This window comes from Macaca thibetana, chromosome 4, assembly GCF_024542745.1.
Source record: "Macaca thibetana thibetana isolate TM-01 chromosome 4, ASM2454274v1, whole genome shotgun sequence".
NCBI classification, from domain to species: domain Eukaryota; kingdom Metazoa; phylum Chordata; class Mammalia; order Primates; family Cercopithecidae; genus Macaca; species Macaca thibetana.
Window position 1 is genome coordinate 27,243,191 of NC_065581.1, and position 23,802 is coordinate 27,266,992.

General features: G+C 38.2%; 1 protein-coding gene across 7 annotated transcripts; it reads right to left on the reverse strand.

Moving 5' to 3' along the window:
* Nucleotides 1-2,090: 2,090 nt before the first annotated feature.
* On the reverse strand, nt 2,091-23,802 carry ZNF184 (zinc finger protein 184). 7 transcript variants are annotated; one of them, XM_050788893.1, is made up of 6 exons: nt 23,657-23,802; nt 22,971-23,116; nt 18,535-18,602; nt 8,682-8,808; nt 8,221-8,316; nt 2,091-4,600 (listed from the first exon to the last, which is right to left on the reverse strand). In XM_050788893.1, the coding sequence occupies exons 2-6, from the start codon at nt 22,975-22,977 to the stop codon at nt 2,643-2,645; spliced, it is 2,256 nt and encodes a 751-aa protein (XP_050644850.1). In that variant the 5' UTR covers nt 22,978-23,116; nt 23,657-23,802; the 3' UTR covers nt 2,091-2,642. The 7 variants fall into 7 exon arrangements, with proteins under 7 accessions (XP_050644850.1, XP_050644851.1, XP_050644852.1 ...); XM_050788894.1 differs by having other exon boundaries at nt 23,413-23,796; XM_050788895.1 differs by having other exon boundaries at nt 23,345-23,796.

The window sequence follows — 23,802 nt, forward strand, 5'->3', positions numbered from 1 at the left end:
CTGCCTGGAATGTTATCCTCTCAGATATCTACCTAGTTTATTCCTTCACTACCTCCAAGTGTGTGCTCCAATGACAAGTCATTAGAAATAAATTTCCTTTTTTCCCCCCCACATCAAGCATATGAACCCAAGAAAGGCATTTCCTAACCATTCTATCTACAATAGCACCACTACAACCCATGATGGAAGTCTTGCCCAAGCCCTTCACCCTGCTTTATTTTCTGTTTATCACCCTTGGCATTTTACAACTTTCTTTATAATAGGATGTAAGCTCTACAACAGAATATTTTGCTTTGTCTATTTCTGAACCCCTGCAACTATAATACATTCAGCCACCTCATAAGCACTGGCTGTGGTTGAATGATTTTTAATGAAAACTCAAATGTTTAAGGATGAGTGACTAAGTTATGTGACATTTTCTCTCTTTTCTGCTTCCCTCACAGTCATTTAGCAAAAACTACTCAAGTGGTTTAATATCTATAATCTGGCAGACATGGAAAGTGCCAATCTAGGACCTAAAAGAAAATGCTTAGTCTCTAATATGCCCAATCTTGGACACTGAAACATCCAAATAAATTACACATGAAGGTATTAGAACTTTTTGTTACTAGTAGACAATTCCTTGCCTCATAAAGAAGTGGCTGGCTTTACTGGTAACTTCCGATGTCTTTTTATTTCTGGGCAGTTTGTTAGCAAATGTTAAATCTGTAAGGTAAATGGAATCCCTCTGTTATTTTTCTGAATTCATTACAACTTCAAGGAAAAAGTTATAACTTCTGCCAATTCTCCCTTTTTTATTTTAATTTGGGGCTAAGGGTGGCGGCTACACCTGTAATACCAACACTTTGGGAGGTCAAGGCAGGAGGATTGCTTGAGGCCAGGAGTTGGAGACTAGCCTGGGCAACAGAGCCAGACCCCATATCTACAGAAATTTTAAAATATTAGGCATGGTGACATGCACCTACGGTTCCAGCTGCTTGGGAGGCTGAGGCAGGAGCATCCTTTAAGCCCAGTTTGAGGCTGCAGTAAGCTATAATTATGCTACTGCACTCCAGCCTGGGTGACAGAGAAAGACTCTGTCTCTTAAATTTAAAAAAAAAAAAAAAAAGATTTTAACTTTGCTCTACTCTCTCAGTATGGTAAATATTAAGAAACTAATGTTGGTATTATACTAGATGTTTATGGCATATATGATGTGTATATTACAATCAAGAAAAAAAGATTAAGAAATAGTTTAAAATAACTTCCTCCCTCTGCTCTTAAAATAGAGGTAAGGAGAAAAAAAATGGTAAATATGTGATTTAGTTCACCAAAGTGTAGTTAGATAGACATGTCTAAGCAAAAGGAGCAACTGTAAATCCATCTGCTTTGGGAAAACAGGAATGTGGTCTGGAATAGCTAGCAGAGATGTTTTTGAGAAACACAAAAAGGAGATACAAAAACCAGGATCATGTGAACTTCTGTAATCTCACTGACTGTCAATACAAATACAAGCCAATTTTTCTTTCCAGTATATACATTAGAAATTTAAGAAAAAATACTGATGCCTGGGTCCTATCTCCTAAGGCAATTAAATTACTCTCTGGAGTTGTAGGGCGTTGGCAAGATAATTTTGTAGAGTTCTCCAGGTGTTATGGACTTAATAGGTTCTCTCCAAATTTCTATGTTGAAAGCCTAATTGGCAATGTGATGGTATTAGGAGGGGGGCCTTGGGAGGTGATTAGGTCATAAGGGTAGAGCCCTCACCAATAGGATTAGTAGTCTTATAAAGAGATATGAGAGGTTGCTCTGTCTCTGCTTAGCACCATGGAGGAACACAAGAAGAAGACAGGTGTTTGCAAACGGAAATGGGCCTTTGTCTGACACTGGATCTGCTAGGACCTTGATCTTGGACTTCCTGGCCTCTTCCAGCTTTAAACAAATTTCTATTGTTTAAGATACCTAGTCTATTGTAATTTAACATAACAGCACAAATTAAGACACCAGGGGACTCCAATATGCAACCAGGGTAAAATAACACCAGTTTAAGTTGTAGAAGCGGACCTCTGTTGTTGTGGTAAACTCCTAAAATATTAAAAACAGACTAGAAGAAGAAGAATAGTAAGTTTTAATATTCTTACTGAGTTAAGCTATTATATGCAACTGAATTGTTAATTTGAGGGTATTTTACAATTTTTTATTAGGAACCAGTTACCTAAACAATGTAAACGCATTAGAGCAGGAGCATACTAGATCTCCAATCTAGTTACTGAAGCACAAATTCTATTGGCAAAACATGCATAAACATACACATTCTAGATGCAACACAGCAAAATGCTGATGTATAGTAAACCCATCCAAGAAAATATTGCAAATATTCAAAACTGATTATAAAACTCCAAACTACTTTCGAAATAATCTACTCCAAATCCTTCATTCCATAAAGGAAACTAAAGCTTAAAACAGCAGAGTTTTCTAATGCCACAAAGTGGCTTAATAACAATTGGATTAGTTCAGCCCAATGTACTTTCCATTCCATAACATGATAGTGAAAATTTAAAAGATTTCAAGCAGTTTCTAAATCCACTCTGATTCTTCAGTACTTAACAAAAGGACAAACTAAAGTAAATATATCCCCTAAATTTATGATGTTCCTGGAATTGTCATATGCCAGGATGCAGTCTCTGATGTTTGTTGAGAGCAGAGCGATATCTGAAGGATTTTCCACAATCATTACATCCAAAAGGCTTCTCTCCTGAATGAATTCTCTGGTGCTGAATGAGATATGTGCTCTGGCTAAAAGTCTTTCTGCATTCATTACAGTTATAAGGTTTCTCTCCAGTATGAGTATTCTGATGTTCAGTCAGATGAGTACTCCGGCTAAAGGCTTTGTCACATTCATTGCACTTATAGGGCTTCTCCCCAGTGTGAATTCGTTGATGCTGAGTTAGATGGGAGCTCTGGCTAAAGGTCTTTTCACATTTATTACACTGGTAGGGTTTTTCTTCTGTGTGAGTTTTTTGATGTTGAGCAAGAGATGAACAATGTCGAAAGGCTTTACCACACTCAGCACACTCATAAGGCTTGGCTCCTGTATGAATTCTCTTATGTTGTGTAAGGTGTATGTTCTGGTTGAATGCTCTCCCACACTCATTACACTTGTAAGGTCGTTCTCCAGTATGGATTTTCCTATGCTGAATAAGGGATGAACCATAACTGAAGGTTTTCCCACATTCATGACATTGATAGGGTTTCTCTCCAGTATGAATTCTTTCATGCTTAGCAAGAGATGAACTCCGAATAAAAGCTTTCCCACATTCTTTACATTCATAAGCTTTCTCTTGAGTATGAGTTTTCTGATGCTGATTAAGGTTTGAGAGATAACTGAAAGCCTTTCCACATTCACTGCATTCAAAGGGCTTTTCTCTCGTGTGAATTCTCCGATGTTGAGTAAGGGATGAGCAGTAACTGAAGGCCTTTCCACATTCATTGCATTTGTAAGGTTTTTCTCCAGTATGAATTTTCAGGTGTTGAGCAAGGGATGACCAGTAACTAAAAGATTTTCCACATTCTGCACAATCATAGGGTTTCTCCCCAGTATGTGTTTTTTGATGCTGAGTGAGGTTTGAGTGCTGGCTGAAGGCTTTCCCACATTCATTGCATTCGTACGGTTTTTCACCAGTATGAATCATATGATGACGGATAAAAGTTGAGGGCCCATTGAAGGCCTTTCCACATTCATTACATTTATAGGTTTTTTCTCCGGTATGAATTTTTTGATGTTGAGTAAGGTGTGTGCTCCTGGTGAAGGTTTTATCACATTCATCACATTTAAAAGGTTTTTCTCCTGTATGAATTTTCTGATGTTCCATAAAATGGCCTCTCTGGCTAAAGGCTTTTCCACACTCATTACAAGTATATGGCTTCTCGCCAGTATGAATTCTCTGATGCTGAACAAGATGGGTCCTCTGACTAAAGGCTTTCCCACATTCATCACATTTATATGGTTTTTCTCCAGTATGAATTCTTTGATGTTGAGTAAGAGATGGACCCTCAATGAAGCCTTTTCCACACTGATCACATTTATATGGTTTATCTCCAGTATGAATTCTTTGATGGTTTATAAGGTTTTCACTCCGGCTGAAAGCCTTTTCACATTCATTACATTTGTAGGGTTTTTCTCCAGTATGTGTTCTCTGATGGCGAATAAGAGCTGAACAATAACTAAAAGCTTTCCCACATTCATTGCACTTACAAGATTTCTCTTTTTTAACTGGGTTTGAATTCTGTTTGATGCTTCTTTTCGTAGAGGTCTCTTCTGGAGATGGTTCTTGTGTTACAAGGTTTGAACTCACATTGACACTTTTCCCAAATTCATTATTTACAGGGCCTTTTTCCCAACTGGGTATTGTCTTTTCAGTTACCTTTATTTCCTTTGGCAGTGTCTGTTGGTTTGCTTGCTGCCTCTCTAAACTGCCTTCACATTCCCAACTTTCTAGCAAGTTGGAACTCCAAGAATCATCTCTTTTGTGTTTTTCCACTATTACCTCTGGAGATAGCTCTTCTTCAGAAATGTCAGGCTCTGGGGCTGACACACTATTTTCAAGTCTTGTCTCCCAGTCTAAAAGAAAAAGAAAATTCCAGTGTTCTCTGAATAGAGAAAAAATAAACTGCTATTGTGGGAATTAATATAATGATACTAAAAAATAAATCCCTTGGAAAATTCTAATGGTTTTCAAATATATAGCCATATTATTTGGGGAGAAAGTTGGAAAGAGCTAAGGAGAATTATAAATAAAATACGAAAGTGGCAAAAGAATGTCTAATTCAATTTCGTAGATAATCTCTAAGAACCAGTTAGGAAATACATTTAAGATAATAGTTGATTAAAAAGGTGACAACAGAGATGGCTAAGAGTAGACAGAGATGAACTGAATCTGAAGGGGGCAGTTTGAATTGGGATTCCTTGCTAATAAACAACAAAACAAAAAATCCAAGAACCATGATTTAAAGACAGAACAAACAGGAAAGATTTATTAGCTAAGACCCCATGTGTTTTAGCCTGGAACACTGAAGAAATAATCACATCATTGCTAGATATGGGAAGAATTGTAAATAGTAGAGGAAATACTTTAGCAGGGAGAAACTAACAAGTTCAAGTCTAGGCATTTTGAGAATTAAGAAAAGTAATGGAGAGCTGGACTATAGTAGTGTTTGTAGAAGTGAAAGATGCCAACATCAGAATAACAAGGATGTTCAAATGTAGGATGGAAAGTATCAGCTCAAAAAAGGAAGGACAACAATAGCTAAAGCCTTAGAAAAATATGTGACAAAGAGCAGAGGCAGAGGGAAGATCCTTGAGAATAGTCAGGGTAACAGAATTAACAAAAATACTAATGAAAGAAAGCAGTTTATCAGCAAACACACAAAACAACAGAAGAAATGCAACCAGGACAGTACATAATCAGGAAGTAAAATGTTGCCCAAAACAAGAGAGATGACAACTAAAAGCAGCAGGGTAGTCAATGCTGGCAATATCCTTAAAGAACAAAGGCTGCGTTTAAAACAGCATTTCTTCAGTTTCAATGGTATCAGAAGTTTATAGCAGACCCCAGAGGATCCTGAATCTTTCCCATATTGCAAGCCCAGTCACTATTACTACCACTACTACTATCACTGCAAGCATGAGCAGTGGGGCAGACCCCAGAGCTGCCTAGCATCCCCTCCACACCTGGCACTACGGGTAATAGCAAAGCATGTATTAGTGTAGGCAGCCTCACAGCAGTAGAATTTCTACAGGAGGGACAAGATCAAAACAATACAGGCTTTGGAAACAGCCGATTGTTCAAGAAATAAATATATTTTCATCAACAGAAATGACACCAAGGAAGGTATGTTTGCACAGCAGGTAGCCATAAAGAACACCTCTGGAAGTACTTCACAATGAAAGATATGGAGACCATGGAGTCTGATGCTGCTAAAGAAGAGTGCATGGAAGTGGCAGATCTCCAACCCTGGTTGGAGTTCCACTCAAAGGCAACATGAAACAGACCATGGCCAATATTATCTATGTCATCACCTCCTCTACTCAATAACCAACAGAAGTACTAGAATACAAGGGGCAGGGCAAAAAATGAAGGGATGGAGAAAGTTCCCAAAGATCAGATTGAAAAATACCATCCCTATTGCAGAAAGCAATTCTCCCTTTACTACATGCAAAGTCTACAGACATTGACCATAGTATTCTGACATCCCATGTGTGGAAAAGTAATCGAGGGTGTTGACAACCAGGGGACAAGAAAACAAGGTAGACCAGTGAGACAGATACATATCAGGGTTATAGATCATGATTCTGAGGGTCAAGATCATCAAGACAGCTCCGAGAAGATGGCAATAAAGAGGATAAGGGAAATTATGTAGACTAGGCCCAGGGTTAGTGGCCACCTCAATGTAGGTACTGTCACAATATCACTACCTGTAGAGATGTCTACAAAAGTATACATCATTTTTATAAAGACAAAAGTAGCCAACTCACCAGCTAAGAATAAATCTATTCTAGATGCTGATAAAGATAGGATTGAGGGCTGATTTACTAAGACAATCATCATCAGGTCAAATTCCAGCAATAAAAAGTAACCAATAGAATGGAGCTAAGTATCTCAAGTGCTTGCCTTCTGTTCACTGACCAGGTAACTGGAACTATATAAATTATCTATGCAACATGGGGTGTGGGGGTTATTATTTTTGCCTAAATAAATCTTTTTGGTAAAAAGTATTTTTTGAAAAGCATAAGTTTTTCAATACACATTTAAATGGTTTAAAACGGTTTTCTATCTGGTCAAGTAAAACTTCATTTTTAGTTTGTGATAAAACTTGACAACTTGCTTTTTCCAAAAGTTAACTAACCATAAGCCCCAGTTATTAAAGTTCTTCTTTTTTTAAAAATTAAGCTTTCTAAAGTATGTCCCATGAAACCATTCTAAGAGAAAGATTTTACAGATGTGATATGAATAAAAAGTATTCATGGTTGGAGGCAGGGTGGGGGTTGGGGAGATGTTACATTCTATGTAATCCTGTTGAACATTCATAACACCTAACTGCCTATTTAAAAAAAAAAAATCTCTGAGTGGTACTCCAGTTAGAAACTTGCTAAAGTTTGAACATGGCACACAATTTTCCCCCATAAAGAAGAACCTCACCTACATCCCATTAACTCTAGAGACGTATCCCTTACCTAGAATGACTAGGTTTGTTTATTTTTCTAGGGTCAGATCCTTAGGTTACTTCACGCAGTTTGAAAACTGATGATTTAGAAGAAAGTTATTCATAATTTCAAAAACTGTATGATAAAGTGATAAAATCAGAAGCTAGCTAGGTGCAGTGGCTCCCACCTGTAATTGCAGCACTTAGGGAGGCTGAGGGGAGTAGATCACTTGAGCCCAGGAGTTCAAGACCAGCCTGGGCAACAAGGTGAAACCCTGTCTCCACTAAAAATACAAAAATTAGCCAGGCATGGTGGCATGCACCTGTAGTTCCAGCTACTCGGGAAGCTGAGGTGGGAGGATGGCTTTAGCCTGGGAGGCAGAAGCTGTAGTGAGCCAAGATTACGCCATTGCACTACAACCCGGGCAACAGAGTGAGGCTTTGTCTCAAAAAAAGAAAAAAAAAATCAGAAGCTATACATGTTACTAGGAAAGAATTAGGTGATAAAGAAATAAAGCCTGCAGGTATACAATTCATTTTTGTTGAGTTTGGTTGGGAAAGAAAAGAGAAACTGAACGGTGGCCATAAAGATTCATATTGTGGAGTAAATGTATTTGGAAATACAGGTTAGGTATTTCTAGGTAAAAGTACTAGGAATGGAGCCTGTAGACCCAAAATAAAAAATTGTAAGGACTGAAAAGTATGGTGATAATTATGAGATCATGGTCCTAAAGGAAGTAGAAAGAGATGTAATGCAGAGTCCAGTATGAGAGGTGGATTTTGTAAAACGGTAGGAAGGACATCTCAAAAAGGGACATTTATAACATAGAATCTATGTTCTATAACATAGAATATATATTGCAACAATTAGTGACATAACAAAGCATAAGAAAGTCCAGAAAACAGATGCTTTCCCATTTCTCCATAGGAAATACTTTAAAGGGAAGAAAATACATCTACACTTCAGACATAAAATCCTCTCTTATCAGGCTGACAGTCAGAGTTAATGATATTCATCTGCTGGCATCCATGACTTACCTGCACAGGTACCTACTGGAATGCTTGGCTCCATGATCCATGGCTCTGTCCCTTGCTCTAACTGGGAAATCACATCAGGTTTAGAATCTTGGAGTCCTGTTCATTAGGGAAAAAAAGAAAGAAACCTGCAGTAAGGGAAAAGTAACATATCAGAATTCAATCACCACTTTGTCTTTAGAAGAAATGACATGTAGTAAAAACCTGATAGAAGTGGATAACATATCAACCTTCAGTGTTATGTTACCAGTTCCCAGACATGGTGGGAGTATAATTTGGGAACTGATCTGGGTTCAGGAAAATTATTATTTTGTCCTCTGCTTGCTAGGATGCTAGAAACCTTTTCAAAAACTTTAGAAATTTAGAAATTGTTGGTTACTAAACTTAAAGGCAAACTCCCCTGAGCACGAGAGAGCCCTCCTCCTGAACACCCCTTGATATTAACTCGGAGAAGTTATCCTTACCTATAGAGACCAGGTGTGTATAATTTTCCAATGTCACATCTCTGAACAAATCTCTCTGGCCAGGGTCCAGCTGTTTCCATTCTTCCTGGGTAAAGTCCACTATCACATCCTTAAAAGTCACTGATTCCTGAAATACCAAACATATTTCTGCTTAGCCATAAGCCTTTACTTAGGAAAGGGGTAAAGTTAGCAATACTGACAGAAGTTAGGCAGTCTATAGGATGTCTGCAAAATAATCTTGACGTTTTCTCCTTTATAAAATAAATGTAAAAACAGTGCCTCATCCATTGGGTTATTGTAAGAATTAAATAAAACATTCCAGGTGAAATGCTTAATTTAACATCTGGCATATAATAAGTGCTCAGTCAATATGGCCATTGTTGTCCTTCATCATCATCATTACCATCATCATCCCTGTGTTCCAACATATGTTAAGTATTAATGGTTTAACTATTATCATCAATAATATTTTTTACTACCTACAATGTGCAAGAGCACCCAAAGGTTTTTTGAAAAAGAGAGGTGGAAAGACTTGCCCTAATACATTTCAAAAGATAAAGTAATTAAAAAATGGCCTAGTTTGGAATAAAACAAAATGAAATAAAATAGAAAATCCAGAAATAGACTCATATTTATAAGAGTTGAAAGGCATTAAGCTGTTTTCAAATTGGTTAAAAGTTAATTATTTAATTTAAAAGTAAGTTAAAAGCTAAAAGTTAAATTAGTTAAGATGGATTAGCCACTAAATCATGCCATAACAAACAACTGTCTATGAAAAAAAAATTAAGGTGAGATCCTTACTTCACAACACACACAAAAATTCCTGCCAACCTAAAGATGAAATTTTAAAGAAAAAGTCAAAATAATATAGAATAAAAAGCAGGAAAATATTTGTATAAGCTTGAAATCTGGAAAGCAAAATTTACATGATGGAGAGACAGACTGATAGATACAACCACGTAACAATGTAAAACATCTATCAGACATCATAAACAAAAGGCAATTTAACTAAAAAAAACTTCTGCACAATAAAAAAAAACCTACAGAGTTCAAGACAACCTGTAGAAGGGGCAAAAATATTTGCAAACTATTCATCTCACAAGGGACTAATATCCAGAATATACTCAAATCAACAGCAAATAAATAAATAGTACCATTAAAAAGTGGATGAAGTATCTGAATAAGCATTTCTCAAAAGAAGACATATAAACGCCCAAATATATGAAAAAATGCTCAACATCACTAAAGGCAAATCAAAATCATAATGAGATATCTCACCCCAGTTAGTCAAAAAGACAAAAAAAAAAAAAAATAACAAATGCTGGCAAGGATACGGAAAACAGTTTGGCACTGTCTCAAAAAAACTAAATATGGAACTACCATATGACCCAGCAATCCTACTAATGGGTATTTATCCGAAGTAAAGGAAATCAGTATACCAAAGAGACACATGCATCCCCATGTTTGCTACGGCTTTATTGACAACAGCTAAGATATAGAATCAACCTAAATGTCCATCAACAGATGAATGGATACAGAAAATGTGGTGTATATACACAATGGAATACCATTCAGCCATTAAAAAAAAGAATAAAATCTTGTTATTAGTGGTAACATGGATGAACCTGCAGGACATTATGTTAAGTGAAATAAGCCAGACATAGAAAGATAAATATTGCATGTTATCATTCACATGTAGGAACAAACAAAAACAAAATGAGTTCATAGAGAGTAGAACTGTGCTTACTAGAGGCTGGGAAGGGTAGTGAGGAGGGAAGGTTAGGGAAAGACTGGCTAACAGTTACAAAGTTACAGGTAGATGGAAGGAATAAGTTCCAGTGTCTATAGCACTATAGGGTGAATATGGTTAACAATAATTTTGTGTATAATTACAAGAAAATAGAAGTGAAGATTTGGAATATTCACAACACAAAGAAGTGATAAATGTTCAAGGTGGTGGATATGTTAATTATCCTGATTTTATCATTACACATTGTATTCACATACCAAAATATCACTCTGTATCCCATGGATATGTACAATTATTACATGTCAACTAAAAATTAAAGGGGAAAAGGGGAAAAGAAGGGATCAACTACCCACAAAAATAGCAACAATAAAGGCCAACAACCCAAATAAGCAAGTCACCGTGGAAAATGTGAAACCATGAAAAGATGCTCCCCTCCCCTAAAAATACAGTTAAACAGTAAAATATCAGACTGGGTAACACTGCTGAAGTGCTCATGTATACTATGGTGGAAAGAGAACCCAAATGCAATCTATCTAGGGGGCAATCTGACAAGATCTATCAAAGCTTTAATGGATATACCATTCGATCCAGTCATCCTACTTCTAGGAATTTATTCTTCAGAAACTCTTCTAGGTACAAAGACATATGTACAATTGCCATTTCAACATCATTTGTGTGGAAGGAAAAAAAAAAATCAAACTTACATGTCCATTAATAGGATAGTGGTTAAAAAATATATGGTACACCCATACTAAGACACTTTATATAGATAGTTATCAAATGAGGTATATCTATATGTACTCATTAGAAAATATGTACACAGGAGGACAGGCATTGTGGCTCACACCTGCAATCTCCACACTTTGGGAGGCCGAGCTGGGAGGACTGCTTGAGCCCAAGAGTTCAAGACCAGCCTGCGCAACATAGTGAGACCTCATCGGCACTAAAGATAAAAATAGAAATAAGCTGGGTGTGGTGGCACGCACCTGTAGTCTCGGCTTCTCAGGAAGCTGAGGTGGGAGGATTGCTTCTGCCCAGAAGTTCGAGGTTGCAGTGACCTATGATCATACCACTGCACTCTAGGGTATGATCCTACTTTTCTTTTTATGAATAGGAAGAAAGTTTATATGTAAATGAACAGAAAAAAATCTGAAAGAATACTCAACCAAATACTATTGGTGGGACTGGGTAGTGGGACCTACAGGCAATGCAGGGAACTTCCTGCTTTTTTTTATTGCTATGTATTTAAAACTAAGTGAGAGAGCATTAACTTTGTTTAAAACATATAAATATATTAAATCATTAGGACTTTTCCCTCTAACCATGACAAAGCAACTGGACTAGTTCTTCCAATATAAATAAAACTGAACAATATATCTGAAACAAGTGTTTTCATATGTTGAACAGCAGGCAGGACAGAAGTGATACGGAGAGAAGGGAAACACTAACATGAGTCCCAAAATCCCCTTAACTTTTTGCCTGAGGAACTCTCCAGACTGCAGAGCAGAGAGGCAGAGCTCTACCAAAGCAGTGGTCTTACTGAGCTGAGGAGACCAAGTTGAAAGTTCAGAACTACTGAAGCAGGGAATCTGCAGGATAGATACTGGAGAGGAGGGAGCTGCAGAGAAAAGGAATATCACAAATCTGGTGTAAATACAATCTCCATGGGCAATGCAAAGTTACCAACATGACATAACTGAGAAGTTATGTGCACAGCCGGCTCCCACAAACAGTTCCAGGACACTTTAGGAGCAGGACAAGTCCAGACTGTGAGGAAAGGGCATAAGCAGCAGGTCTGGTTGGCTCATTCCTTGCTAAATTCCAGGGACGCCTAGATCCTTGGTTCTGACCCTTGAACAAGCTCCGAAAACTAAATCTTTGAACACTTCCATGGTCACTAATTACTGACATAATTCTGTGTGCCTAGTCACTGATTAATGATGTTATTCTGTGTGCCCAGTGCACTGGGACAAGTTGTACCAAACTGTCAACATCGTTTAAAGAAACATGGAAATTTATGACGTGTACCAGGTGCCGAGTGTGGGGTCTATACTATAGCTGGTCATATGGCAGGTAAAGGCCAATGTGATCAGCAACCTTTATGAATTTGGACTCTAAGACTCAAGCAGGATTCTCTGGGTAGACATTTTTCTTGTTTCTGTGGCTCACAATAACAGAGAAAGTGCATCTGTATGATCATCACAGAGGGAGGGCTCGGAAGCCTGTACCTGATTTCTCTGGACTCTGCTTATGAATACCCTTTTCCTTCTGATCCTCTTTTGTATGCTTTGCTGTAATATTCTTTAGCCATGATTTATGCTACTGAGTCATATGAATCATTCCAACAAATCACTGAACTAAAGCATGGTCATGGGTCCCTGAAACACAGCCCTAGAGTAATGCTACACTAGATCAGCCCTAACATTGCTTACAGTTCAAAATACAGATGTCAACAGGATCAAGCTGTGGCCAAGATGGAATTAACAATAATTGGATTTACTCTCCTACATGAAATAATACATTCCAGACAAAATGAAACAAAAGTTTCCAACACACTGAACCTCAGGTAACAAAGAAAAGTGATCCCTGAGAATGAGGAAACAAATGATGTGAGCCCTATAATAGCTCTAGTTTACTGCCTTGAGAGTTTCCAAACACTGGTGTAGGGAGGTGGAACCTAGGAGTAGCCCAGCAGATTTCTGGAACTGAAGAGATAGAGCTGAGAGTTTGGAAAATCAAGATGACTAGAGTTCACAGGACACAGTACTGGAGAGGAGAGAGCTACACAAAGAGAGAAGCAAGGAAAACTGCAGAGGTTCCCTCTTGAGTATTCAGAAAAGTACCAATCTGTGCATGGGTGTGATGAAACTATCTGAGGCCAGTGAAAGAATCATCTAAAAGGAGTCATGGGACCAGTACCAGTGCTCAAAAAGGACTGGAAATACTTCAGCCAAAATGGAAAACTTCATAATTCATGAGGCATTGGGTAGAATACTCAGAATGGTCCTGCCTCTATAGTCGGGAATAAATAGCCTGAGACTAAATGCTGTTCCGAGCCCACCTAACAAATCTTAAAAGGCTCGAAAGGAACACACTGTTTCCAGTAACTTAACTGCATCCCAGAATAAGGTTCAATAAATTTTTTTTTTTTTTTTTTTTTTGAGATGGAGTTTCCCTCTGTTGCCTAGGCTAGAGTGCAGTGGCATGATCTCGGCTCACTGCAAGCTCCGCCTGCTGGGTTCACGCCATTTTCCTGTCTCAGCCTCCCGAGTAGCTGGGACCACAGGCACCCACCACCACACCCGGCTAATTTTTTTGCATTTTTAGTAGAGACGGGGTTTCACTGTGTTAGCCAGGATGGTCTCGATCTCCTGACCTCGTGATCCGCCCACCTCGGCCTCCCAAAGTGCTGGGATTACAGGCGTGAGCCACCGTGCCTGGCCAAGAATATTTTATATGAATGTAAAAAATTCAGAACCCATAAGGTAAAATTCAGTGTGTGGCATCCAATCAAAGATTATCAGGCGGCTGGGCACGGTGGCTCACACCTGTAATCCCAGCACTTTGGGAGGCCGAGGTGGGTGGATCACAAGGTCAGGAGTTTGAGGCCAGCCTGACCAACATGGCGAAATGCCATCTCTACTAAAAATACAAAAAAATTAGCCAGGCGTGGTGGTACACACCTGTAATCCCAGCTACTCAGGAGGCTGAGGCAGGAGAATTGCTTGAACCTAGGAGGCAAAGGTTGCAGTGAGCTGAGATTGTGCCACTGCACTCCAGCCTGGGTGACAGAGTGAGACTCTGTCTCAAAAACAAACAAACAAACAAAAAATTATCAGGCAATGCAGAGAAGCAGGAAAATACAATGCATAATAAGGAGAAAAGTCAATCAATTGAAACCAACCCAGAAGAGATGTTAGAGTTAACAGATAAGAACATCAAAAGTTTTTATGACTGTATTCCATATGTTCAAAACATCAGGAAGAGATATGAAAGACATTTAAAAAAAAAACAAAACCTAAATGGAACTTCTAGAGCTGAAAATGAGAATGTTTTGAGATTTAAAAAAATTCACCAGGTAGTATTAACAGAAGAGTAAGCTTTGAAGAGAGAGATTAGTAACTTCAAAGACACAGAAATCAAAGCTATTCAAAATAAAATTTAAAAAAGTTTAAAAAAAAAGAGTCTCGGGGAGCTCTAGGAGAACTTTAAGTGGCCTGCTTTATGTGTAATTGGAGTACCAGGTCGGGGGCAGGGGAAAGATGAAAGGGGACCAAAAAACATTTTTGAGGAAATAATAGCTGATTATTTTCCAAACTTGATGATAACACACAAAAAAATTGCACCAAAATATGTCATAATCAAATAGCTCAAACTCAGTGATAGAAAAAAATCTTACAAGTAATCTGAGGAAAAAAGATACACAAATATAAAAAACAAAGATAAAAACAACAGTAACTTTTTTGTTAGAAATAATAGACACTGGAGCAACATCAAATACTGAAAAGAAGAAATCTGTCACACTAGAATTAATAGACAAAGGCAAAATAAAGACTTCTTTAGACATAGAAACCTGAAAGTATTATTCATGTAGACTTACACTATAAGAAATGTTAAAGGAAGTCCTTCAACCAGGAAAAAAAAAAAAGATACCAGATGAAAATATGGTTCGACACCAAGGTTTTTCAACCTTGGCGCTATTGATATTTTGGACCAGATGATTCTCTTAGATAAGTGTAGGGGCCTGTCCTGTGTATGGAGACATCACTGGCCTTACCCCACTGGATGCTAATAGCACTCCCTACCAAGTCTTGACAATCAAAAAAGTCCCCTAACACTCCCAAATATTGCTCCTTGGGGAGCAAAATCACTCACAATTGTGAACCACTGATTTATAAAAACGAAAAAAGAATACCAAAAATGGTCATTACACAATGAGCATTGTAATAATTATACACAATTATTTTCTTATTATTTAAATACCTTTCAAAGATAATTGGCTGCTTAAAGGAAATAACAACAAAGTATTATGGGATTTATAATATATGTAACAAGTAAAATATATGGCAACAATAGCATTAAAATTGCGGTGGGGGGGAATGTAAATACACTATTCTAAGTAAAATTTACTATCACTTGAAAGTAAATGATGATTAAAACAAATATGAATCCCTAAAGCAACAAGTAAAATAGCAAAGAGTTATGGCTAATAAGCTAATGAAGGAGATAAAATAGAATCATAAGCATATTCAATCCAAAAGAAGGTAAGAATAGAAGGAAAAAAAGAAAAAAGACAATACAAATAGAAAACAAACAGCAAGGTAAAAGACTTATCCATATCAAAAGTCACATTATATTTAAATGTAACACATTACATGTAAGATAATATTGAATACAAATGGTCTAAACACCCCAAGAAGCAGAGATTTCCAGATCTGATTTAAAAAAAAAAGCACAACCCGGGTGGGGTGGCTCACGCCTGTAATCCCAGCACTTTGGGAGGCCAAAGCAGGTGGATCATGAGGTCAGGAGATCAAAACCATCCTGGCTAACATGGTGAAACCCCGTCTCTACTAAAAATACAAAAAACTAGCCAGGCATGGTGGTGGGCGCCTGTAGTCCCAGCTACTGGGGAGGCTGAGACAGGAGAATGGCGTGAATCAGGGAGGTGGAGTTTGCAGTAAGCCGAGATCACGCCACTGCACTCCAGGCTAGGCAACAGAGCAAGACTCCATCTCAAAGACAAAAAAAAAAGGCAAAACCCAACTACATGTTGCTTGTAAGTAACTCACTTTAAATATAAAGATACGAATAAGTTAAAAGCAAAAATATATAAAAATATATACCATATGTCAAGGAAATTTCAAGGCAAAAGATATTACCAGGCATTAAAAACACCATTTCTCAACAATAAAGGAGTCAACTGATTAGAGAACATAACAATCCTAAACATTTATGCACCTAATAACAGAGCTTCAAAATATATGGTGCGAAAATTGGTAAAACAGCAAGGAGAAACAGATCAACCTACAACAGTCTGAGATTTCAATACCCCTTTCACAATAACTGATAAAACAAGCAGACAGGAAATCAGTGAGGATATAAAAGACTTGAACAACACTATCAACCAAGTTGACCAAACTGATACCTGTGGTATACAGAACAAGGCCCTCCCAAAAATGTCCATGTCCTAACCCCTGAAACCTGTGAATTTGTTACCTAACATGGCAAAAGAGACTTTACAAATGTGATCAGGTTAAGGACCTTGAGTGGGGAAATTATTCTGTATTACATGGGTGAGCTTAGGGTAATCACAAGGGTCTTTATAAGAGGGAGGTAAGCGGATCAGAGTAGGAGATACAAAGATAGAAGACAAGTCAGAGTCAGAGAGAGACAGACAGAGAGATAAATTTGAAGATGCCACAGTGCTAGTTTTGAAGATACAATAAGTAGACACAATCCAAAGAACACAGCAGCCTCTAGAAGCTGGAAAAGGCAAGGAATAGATTCTTCCCCTAGAACCTTCAGAAGAATGCTGTCCTGACAATCTATTTTGGACTTTTGACTTCTAAAACTGTGAGTAAATGTTATTTTAATGCCATCTAAGCTTATGGCAATTAATTATAGCAGCAATAGAAAATGAATATATCTATAGAACATTCTATAAAACAATAGCACAATATACATTCTTTTCAAGCGCTCACTGATAGTTTACCAAGATGTACCACACTCTGGACAAAAAACCAAGTCTCCATAAATTTGAAAGGATTCAAGTCATACAAGGTATGTTCTCTGATTACGGATATTTTCACTGTCTTGATTGTGGTAATGGTTTCATGAATGTATATATGTCAAAACTTATCAAATTGTACATTTTTAAATATGTGCACTTTACTGTCACAATATACTCCCCAATTAAATAGAAAATACCAAAAGTACTTGGGCTGAAAGTGGGAAGAACTGGTACCATTTCTTTGTTAAGAAAATTCAGTTATGGGACAGGAATTAAGCAGGGGGAAAATTTTAAGAAGGAGGAGGGCTTGAGGTTGATTATGGCTGGTGAGCAATTGTTACCTTTTTTGTCTAAGTTCTCCATCAGTCCAGGTCACTTTTCTTCCATTAAAAATCATTAATGGTTCATAAATGGCTTACACGATAAAGCCTTCAACTTCTCATCCAGGTATTCAAGGCTTTTGTATTCTGACTTCATTCAATCATTTGTGTACCACTTGCCATAAACCATCTCTTCCATATTTTTCTGAATCCTATGTAACATCTGTTAATTCTTACTTACGAACTTGTGCTTATAATCTTCTCTATACCTAGAATCCATACCTCCATCCCCACCACCTTACTTGTTCAAATATCCAAATGTCACCTATTGTTTTAGAGGCATCACAAATCAGCCATTCTCCATGAAACTCTCCTAATCCTTCCAGAGCACATACATTTTTCCATTCTCTAATATCCACATTACTCATTTCACCTTTCTTATATTTACCTGTTTTATTTTCTAGTAGTCATTTTGGCCTATTAAAGGAACAAGTTTTGGGGCTGGGCGTGGTGGCTCACACCTGCAATCCCAGCACTTTGGGAGGCCAAGGTGGGTGGATCATGAGGTCAGGAGTTCGAGACCAGCATGGCCAGCATGATGAAACCCTGTCTATACTAAAAATACAAAAAATTAGCTAGGTGTGGTGGTGCAGGCCTGTAATCCCAGCTACTCGGGAGGCTGAGGCAGGAGAATTGCTTGAACCCGGCAGGTGGAAGTTGCAGTGAGCGGAGATCACCACCATTGCACTCCAGCCTGGGTGACAGAGGGAGACTCCATCTCAAAAAAAAAAAAAAAAAAAAAAAAGGATCAAGTTTTGTACTTATTTTGCTCTCCCATCCCTGGAGCATAGCAAGATACTAAGCAAGAGGTAAGTGGTGAATGTATTAGTTAAAGCTGGAGAGGCTGAGTTAGGAATGCGGTTACTAGACAGATAAGAGCCCAGAATGAACGGCCAACATTGATTTTTGGATAAACAGAAAAAAACAAAACAAAAAAACCACAATCACCCTCTAAAGAATAAAATGGCATTTCAAGAAACCACATCTTACCTGAAAACTGGCTGATGAGAGTAGATTATGTCCCCCTTGGTGAAGGGTGGAGTCTGGAGAGGACAGATCTAGGGGAAGAAGCAGGAGCCATATGACTTCTGTTCAATATAGCTATCCCCAGCAATCCATAAATTCCGTTTATTCTTCTATTTGAAAATAACAGAAACTATGCCATTTCCTTTACATTTTAGAATGCAAAAAAAAGTTACAAGGTAACTGGGGCCCTGGTACCCTCCTCAATAGGCTCAGGAGGTAAAGCACTGCTTTATGATTCAGTTTTGTACCTAGACACTTAGAAGTCATATGTATTATATGACTCATCTCTGTTCCTTATTAAGTGAGGCAAACTATTTCTGCTGCCTTTTCTCTGCTACATATAAAATATGAAGAAATAATCCGATTACTTTCCAAAAGTCTTTATAGGCCCTTTGAAAACTTTGCTATTAAGGTAAATTAAATATCACAATGACATATGCTACTTACTCTACCCACCCAACAGAATGTCTTAAATTAAATAGACATGGTCAATACTAATTGCTGGCAAGAATGTAAAGCAATTAGAACTTTTTAGATTGGCATATGGAATAAATGTATCAACCACTTATGAAAACTGGTAGTTTATACTAAGCTAAACATATGACTATCCTATGACTCAGCAATTCCACTCCTGTCCTTACATCCATAAAAATGCTTATGTCCATCAAAGACTTGTACAAGGATCTTCACTGCAGATTTATTCATAATATCTCAGAACTGGAAACAACCCAAATGCCTTTCAACAGAACACAGCATAAACAACCATGGTATTTTCATACAATGGATTACTCCAAAATATAAGAAAGAGCTACTAACATAATTAACAACATGGATGCATCTCATAAACATAATGTTGAGCAAAATAAGCCAGACAGAAAATAATGCATACTGTATGACTATATTTATATTAAGTTTAAAAACCAACCAAACTGATCTATAGTAATGAAAGTTAGAATAGTACTTCTGGAGGGATAACTGACTGGGCAGAGGCACAAGATACTTCTGGGGCATTAGAAACATTCCATATCTTGGTTATACTAGTTTACACATACATAAAAACTTGAAAAGGTATATACTGTACAGTATTTGTGTGCTTTACTGTATATAACTTATACCTTAATAAACAAAACAAAACAAAAAAAAACTTTGCTCTTGGGGGAATCCATTCAGAGTACTGGTTGACAGGAAAGCCTGATTCTCAAAATGACTCGTCTGGTAATTAATTATGTAAAATTATGCAAGTCCCTTGTCTTCTTTAGGCTTCAATTTTCTCATCTTTAAAAGACTAGAGGCAAATGTCTGACAAACATACCTTTCAAAATCCTCTTGAAGAGGAGATAGTGGTGAGGAAAACCAAACTAGGTACACCTGTTTCCACAAAGAAGTAAAACAAGAAAAATTTTCTCCTCTTAGAAATTTAATGTATGCAGAAATACTAGCGAGGGAAGATGTCTCTGGATATAAAAATTTGAATGAGATTGGCTGGGCACAGCGGCTACGCCTGTAATCCCAGCACTTTGGGAGGCCGAAGTGGGCGGATCACCTGAGGTCAGGAGTTTGAGACCAGTCTGACCAACATGGTGAAACCCCGTCTCTATTAAAAATACAAAAATTAACTGGGCATGGTGGCACGCACCTGTAATCCCAGCTACTTAGGAGCCTGAGGCAGGAGAACTGCTTGAACCCGGGAGGCAGAGGTTGCAGTGAGCTGAAATTACGCCACTGCACTCCAGCCTGGGCGATAGAGTGAGACTCAGTCTCAAAAAAAAAATAAACTTTGAATGAGACATGAGGTATGAAGTAGAAAGACTAGCAATGCTGTAAGAGATGCTTGGTAAAAACTAAGAAAAAACAATCAAAACAGGTAAGGGTCAAGATGGATATTTATGACTACACACAGATGCATGAGATAGTGGCAATAAGCCAAGTGAATTTGCACCTGAAAAAAAAGAAGGGAAACCCAAAATTTTAGGCATTAACCAAGGCTTGCTAGGCTGGAAGACATAAGACCTTAAAACTATATAACTTAAAAAAAAAAAAAATCAACTAAGGGACTAAATATAAAGACAGTGGGGAACATGAAGAATAAAAAGAAAAGCTAAACAATCAAATGGAGAGAACCCAAGTAATTTCAGGGAATCTAAATTGTACCACTAAGGTGCAAGGACAATCTCTTTGGGATACAACCATTAGGATAGGTCAGTGTCATCGGATTTTAGTTCCAAGATTCAAATTCCAGAGAGAGCCAACTGGCCTAGTGTGGGTTTCATGACCAATCCTTGTTTAAAAGAGAGCTAAGGTAAAATTTACGCAAAATGATCTGATATAAAGAGACAGACTAAGAGATGGATTATTGTATGTGATGCAATAATCGTGAGTGTGAAACCTGATGGAAACTGTAGATAAACCAAAAGAAAGAAAAAAAAACAAAAGCAGCACCATGCTGGCAACAGTATGACATAGACAGCTTAGGCAAGTAGGGGTGATGAATAATACGGAGAAAAGCAGTTTCAACTGTTTGGCTATGTTAAGTTTCATTTTGTAAAAAATGTATCAATCAAGAAATTCTGTCTTAATGCTGTCATGCCTCAGAAAGCAGAGGAAGCAATAAAGGGAACTATTATGCTCAACTTGATTTTGACCAGTAAAGAAAAACTGTTTTGTAACAGAAGTCTTAAGAAAAAAAATGAAGATGTTATCTTGGAAGTTCTTAACAGTGAAAGAAAATGTTCTACATGCACAGACAGGTACCTAAGACTTTAGGAAAACAGAATCAAGAGAAATGTCTCAGGTAAGATGCTTTTTATTCCAAGTAACAGCAACCAACGGAACCAAAAACAGCAACAGTTACAGAAACCAACTGTGTGCCTGGCGCATAGTAAATGCTCAGTATGTGCTGCAAAAATTATTACAAGGAACAGAGGCTCAGTAAAGTTAATCCTAATGATAAAATTGTGAGAAATCCCCAAAATAAAGAAAAAACAAAGGCTTTTAATGAAACTACTTTGACTGATTTAATTCTGATAAACTTAGAATATATATTTTAAAAATCTACTGTAAAAAAGACTTGAAGGACAAAAAATTGAAGAGTAGTATGGACCAAACCTACATTATTCACATGAATAATATGAATAATGTTAAGATTTCTAATGATATTAACAAATGCAAAAAAAGGACTGCATGATAATAGTTAGGTTAAACCAAACTTGATTGCACAGCCATACCTAAAGAATGTAAAGACAACACCAATGCAGAGGGAAGTCTATAGGGACACGTCATAAGCCTCTGTCCTTACCCTGACCTGTTCAATGACATGTAGGAAGAAATAGAAGGAATATTCATTAAATCTGCTAGTGGCATTAAGTTGGAAAGGACAGTTAAGACACTGAATAACTAAATTAGGATTCATAATCATTCTGAAAGCCTAAAACATGTGACCAAAAAATTGGACAATCGTAACTGTAAGTCCTGACATTAAGGATAATAATAATTCCATTACACAAAAATGGTATAAATCTAGATCACTGCAGTTTATGTAAAAAAAATCTAAAGTTTACAGTACATCACTGATAGTTTTTAAAGCAAATGTGATCTGATGCCAAACAGCAGAAGTATAATCCCAGTCAAACGAAGTAGTACATTATTCTTTCAGGTACTTTTCAAAGCACATCCAAAGAACTATGTTTACCATTAGGCACTGCATTTTACGAAAAATGCTGACAAGCAGGAGAGTTTTCAGAGAAGAGGTCTAGATAACATCACACAGACCAATCAAAAGAAGTGAGGCTATATTGCTTAGAATTTATGAGGCGGAGTTGTAATAGCTGAATTCACGTATCTTAAGGGCAGCAGTGTGAAATTAAGAACAGTTTCCTTTTCTCTGGAGGACTCAGAAATAAGATCAACACAAAAGTTACAGGAACAAGTACATCTGTTTAATATAACAAACTAAAAAAGAAAGCCAACAAGGGAATAGTCTGCACCCAAAATGGCGAGTTTAATGCCACACTAGTTCTGGCCTAGGGTTGACAGACTGCCATCTGCCAAGGAGATTTCAAAACTAACTCTTTCATTGAAGGGATGATTACCAAGATGTCTTCTGACTTCAACATTATAATTTTAATATTTAATATTCAGAAGTCATGTGGGGATCACATATACTCTGAATGATTATGTCTTTTCATTCCCCAATGGAATGAAAGAAAAAATAAACTCCTCCCCCAAGTATCTCTATAAAAAAAGAATCTCTCCCTACAATGTAATTCGGTTTCTTTGCTAATCCCTAAGCATACCGTTCCTTCCTTCCAGCTCTCCTGCTCTGATCTCAAGTATTTGATCCTCCAGTCATGACTGTTCTCAAGCCTCCATCAACCCACTCTCCCCCAAGTCGACCCCACTACCTTCCATCTCAGAAGCTCATCCCGTTCCTCTGGAACTTGAATACCAGGGTTCGCCAGGCAGCGTTCCTTCAGCTGATACCTCAGTCTGGGACTCAGATGTCTAGCTCCCCTTGCAGCGAGTCTGCAACACGCTGAGGTTGTCTATCCTAAAAAACACAGGATGGCGTCAGCAGCATACGTCACACAATCACACATCAGAGTCTTGCAAAGTGACCAAGAGGTCTTACACGAGAGAAGTGCCCTAAGAGAGCACTAGAGAGGCGTGTGGCACTCCGATGAACAAAAACAGAGTGGAGATCGGGTAAGCGGGTTCTGCCTCAGATCCAAAAAACCCTTGGTGCCCACCCTAGAATCTGGCCGGGGCATCCACAGACCTGGTCTCTTCCCTCTGTGCACATTTGTGACTCACACCCCTGCGAGGTCGGATAACACGAAGACACACCTGTTGCAGAGCGTTAAAGCTGGAAGGTGGATAAGCAGGGCGGGGCCCGGCACCCGACTTCCCCTTAGGCCAGAACAAAAGAACAAAGCCCTCCAAGGGATCAGGGCGGGACCGCCCCGCACAGACGGAGGCGAGGTGCGCCCCCTTTGAGGACTCCCCAGCTTTCTCCCGCAGAGGCCTCTAAGCGCGAAACCAGAAGGGTGACGTCACGGGTCCGGAGGGCTGGCTGTTGCCATGGTGATACCTGAGCTCCCCTCCCTTTATGGCGATCCACACACTCTGATCCCGGGTCCGGAAGCGCACTGACCGCCACCAGACCTAACGCAGGGAGCCGAAGCAGCTGGACTTCCAGAGCGCCAACCTCTTTCCACGCCTACAACCGGCTTCAAC

Bases quoted from the DNA above. Each gene is read 5' to 3' on its own strand.
- ZNF184 (XM_050788893.1), bottom strand. The intron at 8,809-18,534 runs GTAAGATGTGGT...TTGGTATTTCAG, and splicing joins TCTCATCAGCCAGTTTTCAG to GAATCAGTGACTTTTAAGGA. The intron at 4,601-8,220 runs GTAAGTCATGGA...TTTTTCTTTTAG, and splicing joins TCCAGTAGGTACCTGTGCAG to ACTGGGAGACAAGACTTGAA.